The sequence below is a fragment of the Myotis lucifugus genome, unplaced genomic scaffold (genome assembly GCF_000147115.1).
Source record: "Myotis lucifugus unplaced genomic scaffold, Myoluc2.0 scaffold_274, whole genome shotgun sequence".
Lineage (NCBI taxonomy): Eukaryota > Metazoa > Chordata > Mammalia > Chiroptera > Vespertilionidae > Myotis > Myotis lucifugus.
In genome coordinates, this window is record NW_005871322.1 from 714,964 (window position 1) to 737,824 (window position 22,861).

At 49.8% G+C, this 22,861-nt stretch overlaps 1 protein-coding gene across 3 annotated transcripts; it reads left to right on the forward strand.

Annotated features, from left to right (window-relative positions):
- The first annotated feature begins 3,438 nt into the window (after window positions 1–3,438).
- SLC9A5 (solute carrier family 9 member A5) lies at window positions 3,439–20,403 on the forward strand. Of its 3 annotated transcripts, none has more exons than XM_023763113.1 (15): window positions 3,439–3,761; window positions 5,475–5,638; window positions 5,832–5,910; window positions 6,194–6,371; window positions 6,835–7,055; window positions 7,259–7,461; window positions 7,690–7,779; window positions 7,877–7,947; window positions 8,675–8,804; window positions 9,296–9,384; window positions 9,545–9,671; window positions 13,852–14,022; window positions 14,506–14,575; window positions 15,873–16,007; window positions 19,030–20,403. In XM_023763113.1, the coding sequence occupies exons 1-15, from the start codon at window positions 3,638–3,640 to the stop codon at window positions 19,488–19,490; spliced, it is 2,313 nt and encodes a 770-aa protein (XP_023618881.1). In that variant the 5' UTR covers window positions 3,439–3,637; the 3' UTR covers window positions 19,491–20,403. The 3 variants fall into 3 exon arrangements, with proteins under 3 accessions (XP_023618881.1, XP_023618883.1, XP_023618882.1); XM_023763115.1 differs by having other exon boundaries at window positions 6,280–6,371; XM_023763114.1 differs by having other exon boundaries at window positions 3,515–3,761; window positions 6,329–6,371.
- Window positions 20,404–22,861: the final 2,458 nt, after the last annotated feature.

Here is a 22,861-nt window from a genome sequence, read left to right on the forward strand (position 1 = left end):
TTGCCTTTTCCCGGGGTTGCCCTAGCTCTCTACGTCCCCATCCCTGGACTCCTTTGCCCTCTCTACGCCCCTCTTTCCCTTGCAGTCAGCCCTCAGGTCTCCCTTCTCCACCAGTCCCCAGCCACCCAGAAACCGCTGGCAGTGGTGAGGACGCGAGGGGACATTGAGGGGGTGGTGTTCTTGGGGGAAACCCAGGCATCCTGGTCCCTGGAGACCAGGTCCAAGTGTCCCACTCTTTCGGGAATCTAAACTGTCACTTTCCCTCTAGTCCCCGAAAGAGGTCTCCTTGTGCCTAGCTGTGGGACCCCTCCCCAGCCCTTCCAGTTCAGGTCTGCAGTCTCTTCCCACTTCAGGGCATAAGGAACTTCCATTGATTGGGGCCTGATTCTGTGCTGCCAGCACTAGCTGCTTCCCTACACCCGACCTCCTTCAGTCTACACAACATTGAAGGTTATGCTTCAGAACCCTTTCCTTGAATAGTGCAGCTTTCCTTAGCCCCTGTCCCCTCCTCCCTACTTCGGAGCAGCCAGTGGTCCCTCCTTTCACCAGAGACCCTCCTCCCTTTCCCTGTTGTTCAGACTGTGCTGTGGGGGTGACTAATTATAGCTGTGTTGCTACTCGCTCCCCATCTATGCTGGCACAGTCTGTACTCCAATCTCACCAGTACATGTAGGAATCACATAGACTAGAATTTGCCCCCTCCTCCCCCAGGGACACTGCTGAGAGGAGGGAGGCTGGGCAGGAACTGAAGAACTCCCCACTCTGCTGTGGCAGCCCATTGATAATGGAAAATGGGGCCTGAAATGCTGTCAGGGAGCCTAGTTCTGTCAGAGAACAGGCTTTGGTGATGGGTATTGACTTGCTGGGGTTGATGCATGCTCTGGAGATGAGAATGGAATGGGGTTCCTAGAGGAGAAGAGAAGGGGGAACCAAAGGTAGCCTGTGGGAGATCTATGATGGAAGTTAGCTTAGGGCCTGGCAGCAATGAGAGCAAGGTGAGAGGAGCCTCAGATTTGGGAGCCAAGAATGGGGTTTGCTGAGAAGTTTGTGAGCTGTAGGAGAGTTCCTGTCTTACTTAGGCTTATGGCAATGACTGTAGTTTCCCCCATAAATCATAGTGCTTTTCCTAGATTGGATGACACCTCCTCTGGAGGTAGGAGAAGAGAGCCTCCATTGCATCAGTGAAAAAAAAAAAGCGAGGAGGCGAAAGATAAGCAGAATGTTCTGGGATACCCTCCTCCAGCTTCATTGCTAGGAGAATCCCCCCGCACCCTTTATTCAACAAATCTTTTAAAGAAAATGCTTTATTGTTGTTGTTTTTTTATAAAGAGAGGAAGGGAGAGTGATAGAGAGATAGAAACATCAATGAGAGAGGAACATCATCCATCAGCTGCCTCCTGCACGCCCCCTACTGGGGGTTGAGCTTGCAACCCTAGCATGTGCCCTGACCAGAATTGAACCAGTGACCTCTTGGTTCCTGGGTTGATGTTCAACAGCTGAGCCACACTGGCCAGGCTCAACAATCTTTATGTAGATCCCACTATGTGCCAGGCACTGCCCTAGGTCCTTTGGGGGAGCGGCTCCCAAAGGGCACTGTCTTGGCATTGAATCTCACACAGGCTAACATGGAGGCCTACCCCACTACCCACCACCCCAAGGGATTGCATGGGGAGAGGTGTTCACTCATGGCCCCAGGGACCAACAGAAAGCCGAGAGAACTTATTTTAGAGGCAAAGGTAGACGTGGAACTTTTCAGCAAACCCCATTCTTGACTCCCATTTCATACCACCTTCTCTTTTCCTAGAGACAGATCTGTTATTATTTTGCCCCAGAGTCATGTTTATTGTTTATTTTTTTAATATATTTTTATTGATTTCAGAGAGGAAGGGAGAGGGATAGAGAGATAGAAACATCAATGATGAGAGGGAATCATTGATTGGCTGCCTCCTGCACGCCCCACTGGGGATCGTGCCCGAAACCTGGGCATATCCCCTGACCGGGAATCGAACCCGTGACCTCTTGGTTCCTGGGGTGACGCTCAACCGCTGAGCTACACCTGGCTGGGCCAGAGTCATATTTAATTAACATTTGAGAACCAGCTGTTTATCCAACATCTTACTAGGCACGTTCCCACTATATCATTTTATCCTCACCCTGTGTAATGGGTATTTCCCCCATATTATAGGAGAAGAAATTGAAGTTCAGATAAATTAAATAATATGCTTGAGATCACACAATTAGAAAGTGATAGAGACAGAAGAATTGGAGATCTTCTGATTGTTAAACTCAATACTTTTTAAACTGCTGAGTCCTTGGTGAGCCTTTTAATGAAAAGCACATTGGACTAGCATAGTGCTCCTAGGAGGTATAATATTCATTATGGTCTAGTTAGGGAGACAGGACACAGTAATGTAATAATAGGTAACATTTATTGAGTGCTTACTATAATGAATATAGTAGATTGTCATATTTAAAACTCACAACAGTTCTATGAGATCATTACTGTTTTTATTCCCATTTTATTCTTGAGAAAACTGAAAGTCATAGAAGTGAAGTTATTTGCTCCACCAAAGTCACAGAACTAGTAAATACAGGAGCCAGGCTTTGGACCCAAGCAGCCTGGCTCCAGAGGCCCTGATTTTTAAAAAAATATATATTTTATTGATTTTTTACAGAAAGGAAGGGAGAGGGATAGAGAGTTGGAAACATCCATGAGAGAGAAACATCGATCAGCTGCCTCCTGCACACCCCTACTGGGGATGTGCCCAAAACCAAGGTACATGCCCTTGACCGGAATCGAACCTGGGACTCTTCAGTCCACAGGCCGACGCTCTAGCCACTGAGCCGAACTGGTCAGGGCGAGGCCCTGATTTTTACACCTATGTTATACATAAAAGTATATTGAGTAGCATTTGCTGAGGTTCAAATAATGATGATGAATAAGGGAAATCAGAGAAAGGTGAGGTCCCCTGAAAATGAAGTGGTGAGGAGGGGGAATTCTGGAAATGGAAAAATCAAGCAATGGTCTAGGTCAGTGGTCGGCAAACTCATTAGTCAACAGAGCCAAATATCAATAGTACAACGATTGAAATTTCTTTTGAGAGCCTATATAGGTAGGTACATTGTTATTAACTTAATTAGGGTACTTCTAAAGCTTAAGAAGAGCCACACTCAAGGGGCCAAAAAGCCGCATGTGGTTCGCGAGCCGCAGTTTGCCGACCATGGGTCTAGGTTACCATGGTAGGAGCACCAAGAAATAGACAATTTTGTAGCCTGGAAGGTTGGGGATCTAACCTGCATTTCTTTTCTCCTTCCTTGGTCCCAGGGTCAGGGGTCCTGACCTTGGATAACCTTCTAAGATTGGGAGGTTATAGGCCAGTGTGTGTGTGTGTGTGTGTGTGTGTGTGTGTGTGTCTGTCCTGTGAGCTGAAACTTCTGGCCCTCTTCTTGCATTGCAGTGTTTCACTTGTCTCGGAAGGTGACGTCCGTGGTCCCTGAGAGCTGCCTGCTGATTTTACTGGGACTGGTGCTTGGAGGCATTGTCTTGGCTGTGGCCAAGAAAGCTGAGTACCAGCTGGAGCCAGGCACCTTCTTCCTTTTCCTTCTGCCTCCTATCGTGCTAGACTCAGGCTATTTCATGCCTAGCCGGCTGCTCTTTGACAACTTAGGTGCCATCCTCACCTATGCCGTGGTGGGCACACTCTGGAATGCCTTCACAACAGGTGCTGCCCTCTGGGGCCTGCAGCAGGCTGGACTTGTGGGTGAGTGACTCTTTAGACCTGAGCTGGCAGAGGGAGGCTTTGCCAGACTCATCACCCAGCTCTTTTCTCCTCCAGCTTTGGAGATCCATGTTGGCAAGAGCCATACTGGAGAGCTCCATCTTGGGTCCCTCCCACCTGGAGTGTAAGGCATTGCTCCAGATGGGCCCTCAAGCCTTCATTTAGGTCTTTGCCAGTTGAATCTGGGCTCCTACAACATGACAGATAATCAGGGACCTGACTCCCAGCTGTGTGTGGGCTGCCGTGGATAGGAAGCCTGTGTCACCACTCTGCTGCCTCCTACCCTGTTACCATTCTGCCACTTGCCAGCCCTGTTCCCCGGAGGCACAGTTCACCATTCCTTTGAGGGCTTACCATCCTGACTCATATTATTATTTTTAATAACTACATAGTATACATTCACAAAATGCAAGATACTACACTGGGTGTTCTCTTTACTTATCCCACTGACTCATTATAGCAGCCCTGTTGAGGTATAATTTATCCCATTTAATGGATGAAGAAATGGAGGCCCTTAAACTTATTTGATATCAGGTCTAAGATTAGCAGGAGAGGTCCATTTTACTGAGGCTCTTTGCATTCAGGCTGCTGTGACCTGCTCCCTTCTTCCTCTCCCTGCTTCCTCATTTCCTGCAGCCCCCCTCTGCCCCAATTCATTCAACTCTGAATGTTGGTAATTTAGCCTTCTTCCAAGGTGCAAGGAAAAGTTTGCAATTTTCACTTGAGGACTCCAACCTGGTTTTCCTAATGGGTCAGTGAACTCCCTGAGCTGTAAAAAAGGGAGGACATGAGACCGTGATATTAATAGTAATCTTTTTTTTATATATATATATTTTTATTGATTTTCCACAGAGAGGAAGGGAGAGAGATAGAGAGTTAGAAACATCGATGAGAGAGAAACATCGATCAGCTGCCTCCTGCACATCCCCTACTGGGGACGTGCCCGCAACCCAGGTACATGCCCTTGACCGGAATCGAACCTGGGACCTTTCAGTGAGCTGTAAGAAAGGGAGGACATGAGACCGTGATATTAATAGTAATCTTAATAATAGGGTACTTTTAATGCATTAGGCACTGGCTAACTTTGTGGGGAAAATACTGTTATTCCCAATAGATACATGAGGAAACAGGCTTACAGAGACTTGACATGTTCAAGTTTCACCTGTGGTGCCTTTCATACTATATTCAGGCCTCATAGATGGATAGCCTCTCTCCCTCCTGCTGAGAATTGGGAGGGTCACATCCCTTAGTCTGAGAACCACAGGTGTGGGAGAAAGCACGCTCTTTTGTTCTCCCTAATAAAGCCAGTCAGCAGCCAGTTTCCACCTGCTGGTGGTTATGATTACTGCTGCTGCAGTGTTTATTGTCGGTGCCACTTCAGCTTTTCAGGTTACATAGAGCTTTCTTAGCCGTCTCTTAGGTTGATTTTTGCAGCAGTCTTGTGAGGTAGGCACAGGAGGAGGCATGGCTAAGAGGTCATGTGACAATGACAGGGCCAACATCACAGAGCTGGTGAGTGGCAAAACCAGGCCTTAGGCTTAAGTCTCTCTATCATCCCAGGTCCTCTCTGGGTGTCCTTGTTTCTCTCTGGGTGTCCTTGTTTTAACACTGGGGTGGACTTTGGGCTTGTCACAGGGAATGCAGTAGGAGACTCAGTACATCACCAATTACTGTCCCCCATCTGTCCCTTGAAAGCCCCTAGAGTGCAGGCAGGCTTGCTGGACTTCCTGCTGTTCGGGAGCCTCATCTCAGCAGTGGACCCCGTGGCTGTGCTGGCTGTCTTTGAGGAGGTGCATGTCAACGAGACTCTCTTTATCATCGTCTTTGGCGAGTCCCTGCTCAATGATGCAGTCACCGTGGTGAGAGTGCTCAGCTGGCTGCCATTCCTGATCCCAGGGCCTCCCGCTCTGACTAGTTGGGTGTATGAGCAGGCTCAGACCCTCCCCCCACCACAGGTCCCCTGGGGAAGACATACAGTCTTAGCGCTCACCTTCTCCCAGCAGTCCCAGTTGCTGCCTTCCCCTCATTCCTGACTCTCCCTTTCTCATTCAGGTGCTGTACAAGGTCTGCAACTCCTTTGTGGAGATGGGGTCCGCCAACGTGCAGGCCACTGACTACTTGAAGGGAGTCGGTCAGTATCTCCCCACTTTCAGCTGGCACTGCAGGTCTGCCTCCCCTGGGTTGCTGCATTCCTGTCCCCACTGCATCAGGGCAGAGGAGGTTTTTCAGGCCTCCTCATTCCCTTCCTTCCTTTAAGGAGAAATGGGCCCTGAGAACCTAAGAAGGAGGGTCTTTCTTGGGATCCTGCTCCCCAGGGAGTGCAGTGGGCATCCTCCTCCACTCCCTGCCAGGCAGAAGTCTTGTCAGCCCGGGTTTGGTCCAGGGGTCTTGCTGACAACCCACTCCTCCCCCAGCCTCCCTGTTTGTGGTCAGTCTGGGCGGGGCAGCCGTGGGCTTAGTCTTTGCCTTCCTCCTGGCCCTGACCACACGCTTCACCAAGCGGGTCCGCATCATCGAGCCACTGCTGGTCTTCCTCCTCGCCTATGCAGCCTACCTCACTGCTGAAATGGCCTCCCTCTCCGCCATTCTTGCGTGAGTCCTGGGGAACTTGCAGGCAGGCAGGTGGGAGGGGGCATTGGAGATGGTTGGCCCTTATATGGACCGATGCAGGGCCCTGAGGAGTCCATCGGTCCCCCTCAGCCCTTGTGGTAGTGGGAGCCTCAAACTCCCCTTGGGAGACAATAAACCTCAGGTAATGTTCCAGGATCTGCCTCCAGGACTGCCACAGCAGTCCCAAAGGTGCCTCAGAAAGTGTGCTATTCAGAGCATGTTTCTCCTACCTTCCCCTTCAAGAGGCACTGAGCAGGAAGCCTGGAGATATGAACCCTTATCCTAGGACCACCTCTAGCTATTCTTGGACGGTCTCCATGCCTCCTGGCCGGGAGAGTGTGACATCCTGTGATGGGCCGCACCCTCTCCTGTAGCATGTTCAGACCCCAGAACTTGCCTCCTGCGACCCCTTCTCACTTGCCTTGTCTCTCCATTCTTCTCCCAGGGTGACTATGTGTGGCCTGGGCTGTAAGAAGTATGTGGAGGCCAACATCTCCCATAAGTCACGCACAACTGTCAAATACACAATGAAGACTCTAGCCAGCTGCGCTGAGACAGTCATCTTCATGCTGCTTGGCATCTCAGCTGTGGACTCTTCTAAGTGGGCCTGGGACTCCGGGCTCGTGCTGGGCACTCTCTTCTTCATCCTGTTCTTCCGAGCCCTCGGTATTGCTTTCCCACTCTCCTTCCTGCCCCAGCCCCAGCTCATCTCCCAATCTGAGTCCACGTCCTTGTCAACTCCTAAGCCTTCCCTTGTTGCTATCCCCTCCAAGCCCCTGTCAGACCTTAGCCCAGATACTTGGTGCCATCCACTGCCAGTGCGCTCCACTCCCAATCCCCTGCTCCTACTGGCCTCCCTCCTGCTGTAGGTGTAGTCCTGCAGACGTGGGTGCTGAATCAGTTCCGGCTGGTCCCTCTGGACAAGATTGACCAGGTGGTGATGTCCTATGGGGGCCTGCGGGGGGCTGTGGCCTTCGCTCTCGTCATCCTACTGGACAAGACCAAGGTCCCTGCCAAGGACTACTTTGTGGCCACTACTATTGTGGTGGTCTTCTTCACAGTCATCGTGCAGGTGGGAGAGTCCACAAGATTGGTTGGGAGAGGGTGTGGCAGGTCCTGGGGGAGGCCTGGAGCCTTTGGGATAGGGGCTCTTCTTCCTGTTGGGGGAGGGGTACAAGGGCCTTCCTTCTCAGACCTTGAATGCATTGAGGTCAGGATACAGAAGCTGAAGCCTAATTATGGGGAGGGAAACACATCAGGGAACTAGGTAGGGCAGGGCTCACCTGCTGCCTGTCTGTAGGGCCTGACCATCAAGCCACTGGTCAAGTGGCTGAAAGTGAAGAGGAGTGAGCATCACAAACCTACCCTGAACCAGGAGCTGCATGAACACGTGGGTACCAGAACCCCATCCCTCCACCTGTCCCTCCTTCCCTTTTCCTATTTTGGGCAGAGTCCTGATCCAGTCCCCCTACCCACCCCCCTTCTAGACTTTTGACCACATTCTGGCTGCAGTGGAGGACGTTGTGGGGCACCATGGCTATCACTACTGGAGGGACAGGTGAGGGAGCTGCCCCGAGGCTCCTTCAGCAGCAGCAGCCCCACCAGCCAGGGCAGAATGGGGGATGTGCCACGCTCCTGAGAAGGGACACAGCGGGCTCAGGCTGGGTGACCTCTGCCTGAACCCCTTCAGTGGCATCCCAGTATCTCAGGATAAGACAAGGCCCCCCAGTGAGGCCTGCCTGGCCCTGCATGGTCTGGCACCTGCTGGACTTCACCTCATTGTGCTCTGTTCTGTCTTTGACCATCTGCCTGTTAATTACATGGATCCTGGTTCAGAACCTCAGGACCTACCATGCTTCTCCCACCCTGGCCACTGGGACATTTACACATGCAGTTCTCTCTGCTAGAACATTGCCTCGCCTCCCTTTCACCTGCTTAATCTCTGCTCATCCTTCAGATCTCACCACAGCCATCAAGTCCTTGGGGAGGCTGTCCCTGGCCTCCCTGCTAGGACAAATCCCTATCACTCTCAGTAATTATTCTTTGTAGTTCTTGTCACGGTTGCAGTTTTACAGTTATTTGTACTAACTTCAGTTAGTGGCAGGCTTTCCCATAACACAATTAACTTCCATAAGAGCAATGACTAGCTTCAAGATTTTTCCTGACTGAGGCCCATACGAAGAGAGCCAGGCCAGCACTGGTAGTGTCCCTGCCCCATTTGAGGAAGGGCCAGCTGGCCAGGCCATAGGAATGGCACTCAGGGCCGGGCCTGGCATCCTCTGTAGGTGGGAGCAGTTTGACAAGAAGTACCTGAGTCAGCTGCTGATGCGGCGGTCAGCCTACCGCATCCGGGACCAGATCTGGGATGTATACTACAGACTCAACATCCGGGATGCCATCAGCTTCGTGGACCAGGTGGGTCTGCAACCTGTGGTGGGTGAGCAGGTGGCCAGGAGGGCAAGGCGGGAAGGGGTGACTGACAGCAGACAGGCCCTGAGCAGGAAGTCAGGCATTCCTAGCAGACTCAATGGTCTTGTGGAGTGGCAGCTGCAGGAACCAGCCTGGCCTGATGCTGACATTCGGAGTCTGGCCGACAGCAGAGAAAGGTGGGAATCAGCTAAACTCTGGTTGACAGTTCAACCCTATCTCATCTCCAATGTGGTTCAATGCTTATCACTAGGCTTGTGACCTTGGGTAAGTCACTTACACTCTCTGAGCCTCAGTTTCCTCAACTGTAAGAAAGTGGAACTAAGAGCGCCCGTGCCACAGAGTTTTGAGGATTCATTAGGTAAAGTTGAACCTTGAGCATCAAAAGAACAGAGTGTGTTAACTATTGTTATTTTTTTTTGTTACCCTCTGACATGTTCAATCTGATTGCCATCTGACCTTTCTCTTGGTCCCTCCAGGGAGGCCACGTCTTATCCTCCACCGGGCTCACGCTGCCCTCTATGCCCAGCCGAAATTCTGTGGCAGAGACCTCTGTCACCAACCTGCTGTAAGTCCTTGAGCCTGTTTCCCCTTCCTCAAGCTCCTCTCCATTGGGCCCTCTCTCTGAATCACCTCTGGGAAAGTCTGTGAGCACCTCGGCTTCTGCCCTTCCCCTGGCCTGTGCCTCCGGGCCCTTCCCCAGCGTGTGCGTGCCCTGCCTCTTGCAGGAGGGAGAGTGGCAGTGGAGCGTGTCTGGATCTGCAGGTGATTGACACAGTACGTAGTGGCCGGGACCGTGAGGATGCTGTGATGCACCATCTGCTCTGTGGAGGCCTCTACAAGCCGCGCCGAAGGGTGAGAGCAGCCAGGGAGTAAGAGTTCTGAGGGGGTGAGGGTGATCTGAGGAGGCCATGATCGCAGGCTCAAGAGATGGTTGGCACCAGCTGTGGTGAGTTATAGATGCCCAATTGAAGAGTGGGGGCTTCATCTCGTCAGTAATAACTTTCAGCTTTTCTTTTTTGCGTAAGGGTTGGTCTGATACAAGCACTGTTTAAAGATGTCTTCTCTGGTAGCAGAATGCAGATCACATAGGAGGGGGTGAGTTGAAAGGCTGTGTGAGCCAGTTGAGAGGCTGAGTGAGTTAGTCAGGAGGCTGGAGTGCAACAGAGCTGGGTGGTGGGAGGGAGAGGAGCATAGGACTGGGTGATTGGCCCTGGAGGGGAGAAAAGGAGATCGAGAACAGAGGGCTTGACGGGGTCAGTCACAGACAGAAGCAGGAGTGCTGAAAAAGCCTGCAGGACCAGCTTAGCACGGGGAAGGCAGACATCCATTTTAGGTAATGTGAGTTAGTCCGGTGCAGGTTGTGAAGTTTGGGGGCTAGAAAGGCCCATCCTCATCCTGGAGGGAACCTGTCACAGCCCCAGAAGGGGGCAGCAAGCCATTACCTTGAACTTTCCTGAAATGGGAAGCCAGCTGTTACCATTTCTGGCAGTTTTAACAGTCAAGGCTGTTTCTACCATTGAGACAGAATTGGCCTCCTTTTAACTTGCTCCCACTGGTCCTGATTTAACTCCCCGCAGCGCTGCAGAATATATTTTCAAAGGTTTCAAGGCAGTTCCCTTCCACAGGCCTTCTGCCCTGAGGCCAGCATTTCTTCTTCCTGCTGTGTCTTCTCTGGTCATAGAAACAGGCCCACAATGGAAGGTGCAATTCTAGCTGCCATTAGTTGTGGCAGGGCATGGAGCCTCTCTTACCTTTCTAGTTCTAGAACTTGCCATTCTTTTCTTGTAGCCCAGAATCCCTCCAGCTTTGGCTCACCACCCTGCAGCCCCATATTGTCCTTACAATCAGACAAACCCCAGTGTCTTCTTCAGTGGGTGTTTAACCCTATCTCATCTAATTTATTTTGTTTACTTAAAAAATATATATACATATTGATTTTAGAAAGGAAGGGAGAGGGAGAGACATGGAAACATCAATAATGAGAGAGAATCATTGATTGGCTGCCTCTTGCATACCCCTATCTACTGGGGATCAAGCCTTGACTGGGAATCGAACCATGACCTATGGGTTCATAAGCCAATGCTCAACCACTGAGACATGCCTGCCGGTCTTGTTTACTTTTTCTAATGGAAAATTTCATTCATCCACAAAACTAGAGAGAATAAAATCACTCATTTATCTATCACCCAGCTCCAGTAATTATCAATGCATTATTTAATCTTATATTCTGGACCCCCACACCCCATCCACACTTTGTCGCAAAGCAAATTCCATAATATCATATCATATCATAACATATCATATCATATCGTATCATATATCATCTCTAAATATTTCAGTATCTCTTAACACACAACATACTACCATTATCACTTATAATAGTTAACAATAATTCCTTCTCACATCAAATATCCGGTGTTCCTAAATATCTTTTTCCAGATGGTTTGTTTAAATCAGGATCCAAATAAAGTCCACACATTGCATTTGGTAAATTTGTCTCTTTATTTTAAAAAAATCTATAATATTTCCTTCTTCCTCCTTTTATCCCCTTGTTATTTATTGATTGAAGAAACTAGATACTTTGTCTCAGAGAATTTTCCATTTTACAGATTTTGCTGATTATATTTCAGTGGTGGTTTTTAATTTGTTCCTCCGTCCTCTATGCTTCCTGGTAGTTAAGTCGAGAGGCGTGGTCATATTCCAGGAACATTCAATAAGTATGCTATGTGTTTCTTACCTATCACATCAGGATGTACATAATGATTGGTTGTCTATGGATGTGTGTGTGTGTAAGATTGGTCAGTGGGGTCTGTCCAACCTGTTCTTGCGTAATTTAAAAAAAAGAAACTGGAGTAAGATTGTGCTTATCCCTGTTAAATGTCATCTTATTTGATTTAGCCCATCATTCCATCGTTTGGATCCCATGTCTGCCACCAAATATCCGCTCAGATTCACATCTTATGAAAATTTGCTAAGCCTGTTAACTCTGTATTCATCCAAGTCAACATAAAAATGTTGAACAGGATAGAGCTGAGGACAGAGCCCTGTGGCATCCTACTAAAGACTTTCCTCCAAACTGACATGGATCAAGCATTTTTGGGGTATGGTTACTCAACCAGTTCTGAATCCGCTTAGTTATACCATAACATAATACATAATTCCTCGTGTTCTCCACAGAAATATCATCAAGGAGAGACAGGAGTGTCTAGTATGCAGTTAGAAATGTAAGATTATAGTTTAAGAGAGAGATAAGGGCTGCAGATAGATTTGGAAGCAGTCTTTATCACAGGTTTCCTCACTTGGCTACATCAGAATCCCCTGGGGAGCTTGCTGGAATACACATTCCTGACTTCACCTCCTGCAGATTCTGATTCTGTAGTATGAAATGCAATGAAGAAGCTGTGTGTTTAAATTTAAAAATATATATTTTTTATTGATTTTAGAGAGGAAGGGAGAGAGAAATAGAAACATCAGTGATGAAAATCATTGATTGGCTGCCTCTTGCATACCCCTACTGGTGATTGAGCCCACAACCTGGGCATGTGCCCTGACCAGGAATCGAACCATGACCTCCTGGTTCCTAGGTCGAACCTTAATCACTGAGCCATACTTCCAGGCAAGAATCTCTGTGTTTAATACCTCCCCTTGGTGATTCAAATGCAGCTAGTCTGATGGCTGGTGTTAACCACAGATCTCTTTCCCTGGGCTAACTGAAGCTGAAAGAATGGATACGTTTGCTGGGGAGAGTATTTAGAAGGGACGGAGGAAGGCCAAGGACAACACTGTTAGGAATGCACATGGAGGAAAAGAAGGGGGGGCAGCAAAGGGGGAGAGAGAGGGAGTAGCAGCTGGTGTGCTGGACGCCTGGGGCAGAAGTGGGACTGGATGCTGCACAGAGGTCAGGCCAGCGCTTAACTAGGGGTCATGGCATAGTGACCAGTAGAAGGTAGCACTGGGGAGTTGCAGACCCTGAAGTTGTATTTCTGGTATTTAAGGGAATAATGGGTATGAGGGAAAGTGTCAATCAAAGTATAAAAGTCTGGCAGCAAATGGGAGGCAGTGGAGTCAATGGAAAAGTTTTTTTCAAGGAGGTAAGGGGGCAGTGGTGAGGGAGGGATTGAAGAAGCAGGAGAGGGAGAAGTAGGAGCAGGGAACTGATGGAGGCAGCAAGGAGTGAGCTGAGCAAAGTGGAGGCTGGGTTGGAGAGCAAGGACCCCTCCCTTTACCCCCGAGAGAGGGGCACCTCTGGGTGAGTATGTAGAGGAGGGCAGATGGGAGACTTGCAGGGAGCTCTTAGAATTGGTTCAGGGAAGCAGGAAATGTGAGGTATAGGAAAGGGGACAGACTGGGAATGGGAGGCAAGGCAAGATGATCTGGAACATGGTGGAAGTACTTGGGAGATTACCACTAGAGAATGAAAAGACTGCCAGAGCCAAGGGCAGAGATGGGGGCAGTCTGAGGCGAGTGTGTAGTGGGTTTTTATGAGAAGGAGTTGGAAGGAGCAGTTGATGGGATTAGTCCTGAACTGGGCACGGGTGGTTGTTGGACTGAGAGGGTTCGGGGTGTCAGGAGAGAGATATGGGAGTTCAAAGTGCTGCCTGAGGTATCATGGAGGTGGTTGTAAGAATGGCTAGCTGGAGAGTTCCACCTGGAGAGAGAATCCTGTGTAGCCAGAAGGGGGCGTGTGAGCCAGGCAAGTGGACAGGTTCATAACTGGAGGTGCAAAGAAAGAAGTGTCCCCCATGGTCTCACAGGAACCCCCTGCTTCTGGTCACTTTAAATCAGAGAGAATTGGGGAAGGGCAGTAATGGAGAGGGGAAACCAGATTTGGGGGAATAGGTTCTAGGATAAAGGAAAGTTTTTCCCCAGTGAACTGAAGATACAGACTGGCTGGATTCCTATTATATTTTTTTGTTTTGTTCTTGAAAAACTGGGCTGGCAGGGCCTCTGGTGACCATGGGGCTGTGGCCTGGGATTCCTGTGGGAGGCCAAGGCACCCAGCCTCATGGCAGGGTGGGGCTGTCATTGCCAGTACAAAGCCAGCTGCAGCCGCCACTTCATCCTGGACGACGCGCAGGAGCGGCAGGACAAGGAGGTCTTCCAGCAGAACATGAAGCGGCGGCTGGAGTCCTTCAAGTCCACCAAGCACAACATCTGCTTCACCAAGAGCAAGCCACGACCCCGCAAGGCTGGCTGCAAGAAGGCACGTGCTTTCTTTAGGACCTCTGTTTGGGGCTGGAGGTTGACACATGCAGTTTTGAGCCTCCTAAGTGTTGGAGTCCAGCCCAGGGAGACCCCTAGTTGGATAACACTCAGGGACTTAGTGGCAGCAGCAGTCTGGGTTCCCTTTTGCATCTTCCTGGAGCCCCCAAAGGGCAAGGTGAGGCCTTCAGAGGGAGATCAGCCTGTTGGCCATGCAGTCACCTGCTGGGAGGCAGCAGGACTTCCTACCAGAAATGAAATGAGCAGGAGAAAGGCAGATTCCTTGGAGGGGGCAACTGCATAAGCCCCTAATTCAGCCCAGACTGGGGTATGGGTTACTCAGACTCCACATGTGCCTGGGGGGCCCAGGGATGGTGGAACCACTGGGATTGACACAGATTCCATCCCCTGCTATGTCGGGAAGACAACAGGTTTGGGGTTGGAGCCAGGACCAGAGGCTTAGGTTTTTTTTCTTGCTTCTTAGAAGAATGGTGTGGCTAACACTGCAGCTACAAATGGGAAATCTCCTGGAGACCTGGGCTTTCGGGACACAGGCAAGCAGGGAGTGGGGGGAGAGGGAGGCTGAGGATGGGAGGGGTAGGGAAAGGGCAGGGACCCATCAGCCAGAATCCCAGAGGATCTACTCTGTGCTGTATTCAGTGCAAGAGCTGGGGTGCTTCCCTTCAGGCACTAGATGGGCACACTTGATTTTAAAGCTGGATGTGTTAAAAGCAGTTATTAGACTACTAGAAGCCTGGTGCACGGGATTCGTGCACTGGTGGGGTCCCTCGGCCTGGCCTGTGGGGATCAGGCCGAAACCGGCTCCGACATCCCCCGAGGGGTCCCAGATTCTGAGAGGGTGCAGGCCAGGCCAAGGGACCCCACCGGTGCATGATGAGGGCCAGGGAAGTACTGTGGGAGGGCTCCAGGGCATGTCCAGCCCCGGCTTGCCCAGTCCCCGATCGGGGTGATTGGGGCGAACAGGGCAGTCTCGCTCAGTCCCGATCAGGCCAATCTGGGCCAGCAGGCTGGGGAGGGACTGCGGGAGGTTGGCCTGCCAGGAAGGGACCTCGGGAGGGCTCCGGCCTGTCTCGCCCAGTCCTGATCGGCCAGACCCCAGCAGCAAGCTAACCTACCAGTCGGAGCGTCTGCCCTCCTGGTGGTCAGTGCGCATCATAGTGACTGGTCGAATGGTTGAATGAACGGTCGGACACTTAGCATATTAGGCTTTCATTATATAGGACTCGTGACGGGGTATCTGATAGCTAACCACAGGTTACAGGCCCTGAGGACTTGGAAAAGGTGTCATGGAGAAGGGGAGAGCTTGGTCTGAGCCTTGAAGGATGGGGCAGTGTCCCATCTGCAAAACCAGTATGAGCTGAACATTGATGGGCCTTCCAGTTCTCCAAATGCTCATGTTTTTTTCTTTTAATGTTTTTATTGATTTTTAGATAGAGAGGAAGGGAGAGGGAGAGAAAGATAGGAATTGAACCTGGGACCTCTTGGTACATGGGATGATGCTCAACCCACTAAGTCATACCAGCCGGGCCAAATGCTCATGTTTTCAATTGATGGGACCTGGGGCTGAGAGGAGAAGATGGGAAAGAGTGTGACTTCCCTGATGGCTTCCTCTGAGGACTCTGCTTGCCCAGTTTGCCTCCTTGGGATCTGTAGCTCCACTTCCCTTCCTTGCAAGCACCCATCCCCTAGGCCAGTGCTGAAGCAGCCAGAGGAGAAGCAGGTGCCTCTGCCAGCTGTGGGCTCTGCTTGGGTGGAGAAGGAACTGGCTTGTGCAGTACCAAGAGGCAGGTGCTGGGCTTGCCATCCAACTCAGCTCTTGTCCCTCTCCAGCTGCTGTGATCTTAACCGTGGAGTCTGAGGAGGAGGAGGAGGAGAGCGACAGTTCTGAGACGGAGAAGGACGACGAGGGGATCATCTTTGTGGCTCGGGCCACCAGTGAGGTTCTGCAAGAGGGCAAGGTCTCAGGTAAGGGCGTCCTCCCTGCCTCCCTCTCCTCTGGAGCAAGCTGAGCTGTGCAGTTGGCCTCTCCCTTTTCACTCACGGTCTCTACCCCAGACAACTCCCTTTCCCCATTCACTCATTTATTCACCAACCGGCATTTACTGAGCATCGCCTTTATATCAGACACCTGACGGACATGATTTGATTCAACCCTCACAACAACCAAGATGGGGAAACAGCTCAGAGAACCAGAACTTGGGACTTGTCCAGTATCCCACAGTAGGTCCAGAATTTGACTCCAAAGCCCACAGCCTTTTCACTGCCATGCTGCCTCCCTTTATAGTCTGGGGAGGAACATGAGGTGACAAGCTAATACCTGGCTCTGTTGTGACCCATGCTCAGCACACCTGCCCTCAGGTAGAGCCCCTGTTGAGGGTGGCAGCCTTTCTGGAGGTAGGAGCCTGAATTCATAGAAATGGGATTATTGTGGCTAAAAAACACTATTTTCTTGTTTCCGTATGTGGAGAACTAACCCACTCATAAATATCACTGCCAGTTGGCTCAAGCACCCTCAAGTGTCTTTAAAAAATTTTTTATTATAGAAAATTTCAAAATATACATTAGATAAAATGGTAAAATGAACTCCCATTGATCTGTTACCCAGCTTCAAGAATTACCTACTTCTAACCAATCTTATTTCATCTATATCATCATTATTCACTGGATTCTTTTAAAAAATATATATTTTTTATTGATTTCATAGAGAGGAAGGGAGAGGGGGAGAGAGATAAAAACATCAATGATGAGAGAGAATCATTGATCGGCTGTCTCCTGCATGCCCCACACTGGGGATCAAGCCTGTAACCCGGGCATGTGCCCTGACCAGGAATCGAACTATGACCTCCTGGTTCATGGGTTGACGTTCAACCATTGAGCCATACTGGATGGGCTCAATGGGTTCTTTTGAAGCAAATCTCCAATATCATATCACTTCATCAATAAACACTCCAGCATGTATCTCTAAAAGATGAGGATTCTTCTTTAAAGATACAACCATAATACAATGATCAAATTTTAAATCGTGGTTATCAAATATCCAGTCAATGTTCAAAATTCCCTGATTGTCTTAATATTTGTTTTTTACAGATTTCTTCAAATAAAAATCCAGACAAGGCCCACATACTGCATTTAGTCGAAAAGCCTTTTTTAACGTTTAGCAATGATTCTCAAGTGGGGGGGTGGTGGTGGTGGAGGGATTTTTGCCTTTAGAAGACATTTGGTAATGTCTGGAGAGATTTTGGGTTGTGATGACTGGAGGGGTGTACTTGCATTGAGTGGGCGGAGGCCAGGGGTGGTGCTAAACATCCTACAATGCACAGGCCAGCCCCCACAACAGAGAAGGATCTGTGCCAACATGTCAATGGTGTCAAGTTTTTATAGGTTCTCCCAAACCTCTGCCACCTACCTTTTCCCCCCTTGGAATGTATTTATTGAAATAATCTGGTTATTTTGTTCCATAGTCTTTCCTTGTCGGGATTTTGTTAATTGCATCCCAAAAGTGTCATTTAATATCTTTCACTGTCCCTTATATTTCCTTTACTTATTTTTATTGGTAAAAATCTTTAAAAACAAAAGGATTTATTTCATTCATTGAGTGGTTCCTGGCCACCCTTTGACCCCTTCTTCCTGTATGTTCTCCTGCAACTTCTCTAACTTTGTGTATCTAGACTCTGTCTCATTTTCTCAGCTATCTTATATTTCCTCTAAACTGGTAATTACATCTAGATCAGATTTCAGTTTTAAATTTTTGGTAAAAATATTTTATAGGTGGTATTGGTGTACTTCCTATTGCAACACATCAGGAACATACCATCCAGTCGTCCTTTTGTGAAGTTAACATTGACCACTGGGTTCAGATGCTATTACCCTGAACCCTCCATTATCAAGTTCCCTGTCAGCTTTTCATCGACTGGTCTTAGCAGCCACTGATGATCACGACCAGATCCAACATTTCACTGGGGGTTGCACAATGGTGATATGCTATATTTATTTTTTTTTGGGGGGGGGTCTGTATTATTGAGCAACTTCCTCTCATCAATTACTTAGTTACTTTGCGATATAGTTCATACAGGAAAGGATGGATAAATGCTTAATTTGTTCCCTTTTGTTTATCAGTTTTCAGACCATGAGTTAGTTCCCTAGTGTCCAAAGGTGAACACTGAAAGTTTTTGTTGTTTTAATTTCATTGTGGTTGTTAAAATGTACTATTTCAGGTCTCTCCAGGGAGGCAGTTTTATTTTCAATCACAGCATCAGTACATTTTATAATATACTCAATCTAGTTTAGTTTATTGGGCTGCTCAGGACTTTATCAATGAGCAGACACATATTGATCTGCAAGGTATTGTACTTGACATTGGCCAGAGAGCTTCTTTCCCAGGTTTCCTCTTTCAGAACCTCAGACTTCCTGTCCTACAGGGGCTGAGCCTTCCATCCTGGCTGCCAGCATTCTGGGACTTTCAGCTCATGTCCTCTGTGCTCTGGCACTTCCTTTTTGGCACGGCTTTAGTCTGCTATTAGGTTTGTATGAGCTCACACTCCTGGGCTTTGTCCCACCAGAGGGCTGTGGTGGGTGCTCAGACAGGGCTCCCAGCAGCAAAGCCTTTGGCTGGAGCCCTGAGATCTTCCTCACCCTCGCTGCCATCTCACCCTGGGATGGGGCTTGGCAGGAGACTGCTAGTCGGGTGAGAGCTGATTACTGATGGGGCTTTTTTCCTGCCTGGCTCATGCTTTCTCTTGCTTTAGTTACTTTCATTTTTCAAAGGGTATTTGTTGAGCAACTACTATGTGCCCAGCCCTGTGCTAGGTGTTGGGGATACAGTGAAGAGTAAAAACCAGCTGTGGAGCTTCCCTTCAGCAAGGCATTCATCAAATGATCACACAAGTGGATGTAATATGGCAACTGTGGACTGAATTTATTGATGAAAATGTAGATTTGAGAATTCCATTGTGTTGGTACTGAGTGTGTGTGTATTCTCTGTTCCCAGGGAGCCTTGAGGTGTGTCCGAGTCCACGTATCATCCCCCCGTCTCCAACCTGTGCAGAGAAGGAGCTACCCTGGAAGAGTGGGCAGGGGGACCTGGTGGTCTACGTATCCTCGGAAACCACCAAGATCGTGCCCGTGGACATGCAGAAGGGCTGGAACCAGAGCATCTCATCCCTGGAGAGCCTGGCATCCCCGTCCTGCACCCAGGCCCCAACTGTGACGCGTCTGCCTCCCTGCCCGCTGGCTGCTGAAGAGCCCCAGGCCCCTCTTGACCCGCGCCCTAGCTTCGCCTTTCCCCCGAGCCTGGCCAAGGCTGGCCGCTCTCGCAGTGAGAGCAGCGCTGACCTCCCCCGGCAACAGGAGCTGCAGCCCCTCATGCAACATGAGGACCGGTCGCATCTTAGCCCAGGCACTGCCAGCTCTCACTGGTGCATCCAGTTCAACAGAGGAGGCCGGCTGTAGCCCAGGGACTCGAGGGGGAGCAGGAGGCTGGAGTCCCTGTGGGAAGTCCCCGCACAAAGGGCAGAGGAGCCCACTCAGCCTGACATTTAGAGGGGCCTGGACTGAAGTAGCAACTGGGCTCCTTAAGGGCAGGTCAGAAGGGTCTCCTGGGCTGGTCCGTAAAGGGGTCCTTTTCACCACCACCGCTGCTTCTAACGCCTGCCACCTCCCCTTTTGGTGAGACCCTAACCCTGGCTCAAGACCCAGTCCAGAGCTAGGGACCGGGCCCAGAGTCTTGGATTGCTGATGTCCCTTCCCCAGAGGGTCTTCCTGGGGTCACGTTAGGCAGTTTCCTGCCCCCAGTGCAAGGGCATCATTCCTCAGCGGACACTGGCCATTCCTGCCCTCCATCCCCTCCATAGCACCAGCTCAAGGACAGTGGCAATGAGGTTCCTCAAGGGGCTGGTCCTCAGAGGGCTTGGGTTGGAGGTGGAGCAGGTCTCAACCTCGGGCTTTGCTGCCCTGTTACGTCAGCTACCTATAACCAATTTTTTTTAGGGCATTGGGACTCTGTCTTCACTTCTTGCTTTATCTCCTTCCGTTTGCTGCCAGTTATTGGGGTAATAGCGCCTCCTTTTCCAGGACTAAGGCCATGGAGCTAGGCCAGGCTTCAGGTCAGGGCTGCTTTTTAGCCAGGGTCACTCTGAGGCTCTGCTGCTCTGTGTCCAACTCTGGACCTTTCAGGTCCTTGGGTCTGGTTTTCTAAGGAAGGGAGACACTGACTACTTTGACATTTCCCAAACAGGAATGGAGCCAGGGCCACTGCTCCACTGCTCTGGGGGCTGACAGGGTGGCAGGTGACTTTCCTGGGGTTAGCACCTGCCCTGTGTTTTATACCTTGAACCGAAGCTACATTAAACGTCCCTCAGATGGATGGGTGTCCCGTGTCCATGTGTCTGGGGATCTAGGGGCATGGGGTGACAACAAGGGCATTTAGTGAGGGAAATGGCAACTTCCAGCTGCCTGCCCCAGGGCTTCTGGGCTAGAGATTGGAGGGGGATCCTGGGAAGGACTGTTAGGCCCTCTGGCCTTCCCTCTCTCCTCTCCTGTACCTTCCCAATATTGTCCCCTTTCAGGGGCCTGCAGCGGCAGTCCAAGATCACTATGGGCACAGGGTCACAGAACTGGGAGTCCACAAAATGGTGAAGGCCAGCAGGAGAAGAGACCCCAGAGGTCAGGTGCCATGGTGTCCAAGGATGCAGCCACCACACGACCGATGAGCCTTCCTTGAAAACGTGAAGGCAGGTGCAGGACAAATGAACAGAAGTGCTCTGCACATGGTGGGTGGGAGGGCAATCTCAAGGGAGCTGGCTACTGTGAGTGTTTTTGATGCAAATCGGGTAGTGTGGGCTCCAGAAACATCTAGGGAGAGAAATTCCTGGTAACAGCAGTTCCAGATTCAACTTCCTTAAAGGGGAATTGTGTCTGAAGGACTTTTAAAAATTACATCTATCTTGCTCTGGTCAGTGTGGCTCAATTGGTTCAGTGTTCTGTGCACCAAAAGGTCCCGGTTTGATTCTGGGTTACATACCCAGGTTGCAGGTTCCATTCCCAGTTGGGATGTAGGCAGGAGGCAATTGATTGATGTTTCTCACATTGGTGTTTCTCTTTCTCTCTCTCTCTCTCTCTCTCTCTCTCTCTCTCTCCCCCTCCCTCCACCTCCGCCTCCTCCTCCTTTCCCCTCTCTCTAAAATTAAAGAACATTAAACAATACATCTGTCTTTACTAAGATATAACATGCATACCTTAAAATTCACCCATTCAGAGGTTTTTAATATATCGAGTTGTGCAACACCACAATCTAAGTTTAGAACATTTTCATCATTCCCAAAAGTTACTCCTTATCCCTGGCTCAGCCCTAGGTAATCACTAACCCACTTTCTGTCTCTAAAGATCTGAAGGACTTGACACACTGCCAAGGTTACAAATAGAGTCACTTTTTCTGTTAGGCATGGGAAAAGTGGGAAGAAAAGAGTGATGCAAGCTTTGCACTCAAGTTGTTTACAGATGGCAGTGATAAGGCCTAGCAGTTAACAGTCCCAGCTGTCATCTTAAGCATGTTACATACTCTCTCTGAGCCTCAGTGTCTTCATCTCTAAAATGGGATAACAATGATATTTATTTCATAAGGTTGCTATCAGGATTCAATGGTAAAATGAGAAGAATCTAGTACAGAGCCTGGCCCACGGGGATCACAAATGTTGGTCATTATTGGTCTTATACTATAAGACAAAGAGCCCTGACAGGAGGAGATCTGAGCAGGCTTTGGGAGTGAGTGTGTGTGTGTGTGTGTGTGTGTGTGTGTGTGTGTGTGTGTGTATGTGTAGAGGCTCAGATAATACAGGCAAAGTTGGGTGGGTGCATTCTAGGTAGAAAGAGCAGCATAAACAAAGGATGCCTAGAGCACACCCAGCAAAAATCAAGAAGTAGTGGGTGATGTGGTTGGGAGAAACCAGCCAGGGACCCAAGGCTTGGGTAGGCAGACTCTGCTGATGTGTTTGTTTTTTGGCAGATGGCTACCTGCTGAGTTTTGGGGGTCTTCCAGAGAGAGCTGGCCTGAGAGAATTTGGATCTGGCAGTGGTGTGGGCACTGATGTGCTTTAGGAAGCTCAAATGTAGCTGAGCCAGATGGAAGCTGTGTGCAATCCCAGGATGGGTTGGTAGGGGAAAGGCTAGAGGAGACCTGTTGGGAGGCAACTCCGGCAGCCCAGAGACGTGAAGGGACTGGTCTTGGAGAGGAGGCAGCCATTCTCAGACTTTAGTGTCAGCATCATCGAGGAGCTTATCAAACATGCAGAGTCCCAGGCTGACCAGAAAGGTCCTATGGTGTAGGGGAGAGGGTCCAAGGGGGTCCTGGACCTGGTGCTGGGTAACTAAGAACCGGGACTGCCAGGCGGATAGGGTTGGTCAGAGGCAAGGGGACTGGGGGAAGAAAGTAGGTGAGCACAGGCAGGGGAGACAGGCATCTGGAATGCAGGAGAGCGAGCAAGTCAAGAGCTCATCTATGGGTTACCACCTGACTGGGCAGAACGGCAGAAATGGCCTTCAGTGCCACCTGAGCTCCATCCAGGCCTTGAAGGAGGAAGGATTTTGACCTGGGGAGATGGGTGTGGGCATTCCAGGTAGAGAAGAGGTAACTGACTTGTAATTAGATCAGTTTTGCAGGCCAGTATATGACCTGCACAAGGAAGGCTCGGATGATGCCTCTAGATGACCTTGAATGCCACACTAAGGAGATTGGAGTTTATTTAGGTGAAAGGTGAGAGAGGCCTAGAAGGTTAGGGGTGTATGTCACCCTCGCTATCTGGGGCAGTATTGAAGAGAGTATGTAA

What these genes read in the sequence shown, in the direction of transcription:
- SLC9A5 (XM_023763113.1), top strand. Translation starts at nt 3,638, where the DNA reads ATGCCTAGCCGGCTGCTCTTTGACAACTTAGGTGCCATCCTCACCTAT. An exon ending in GCAGCAGGCTGGACTTGTGG is followed by an intron (nt 3,762 to 5,474) that starts GTGAGTGACTCT and finishes GTCCCTTGAAAG; the next exon opens with CCCCTAGAGTGCAGGCAGGC. An exon ending in TCAATGATGCAGTCACCGTG is followed by an intron (nt 5,639 to 5,831) that starts GTGAGAGTGCTC and finishes TTTCTCATTCAG; the next exon opens with GTGCTGTACAAGGTCTGCAA.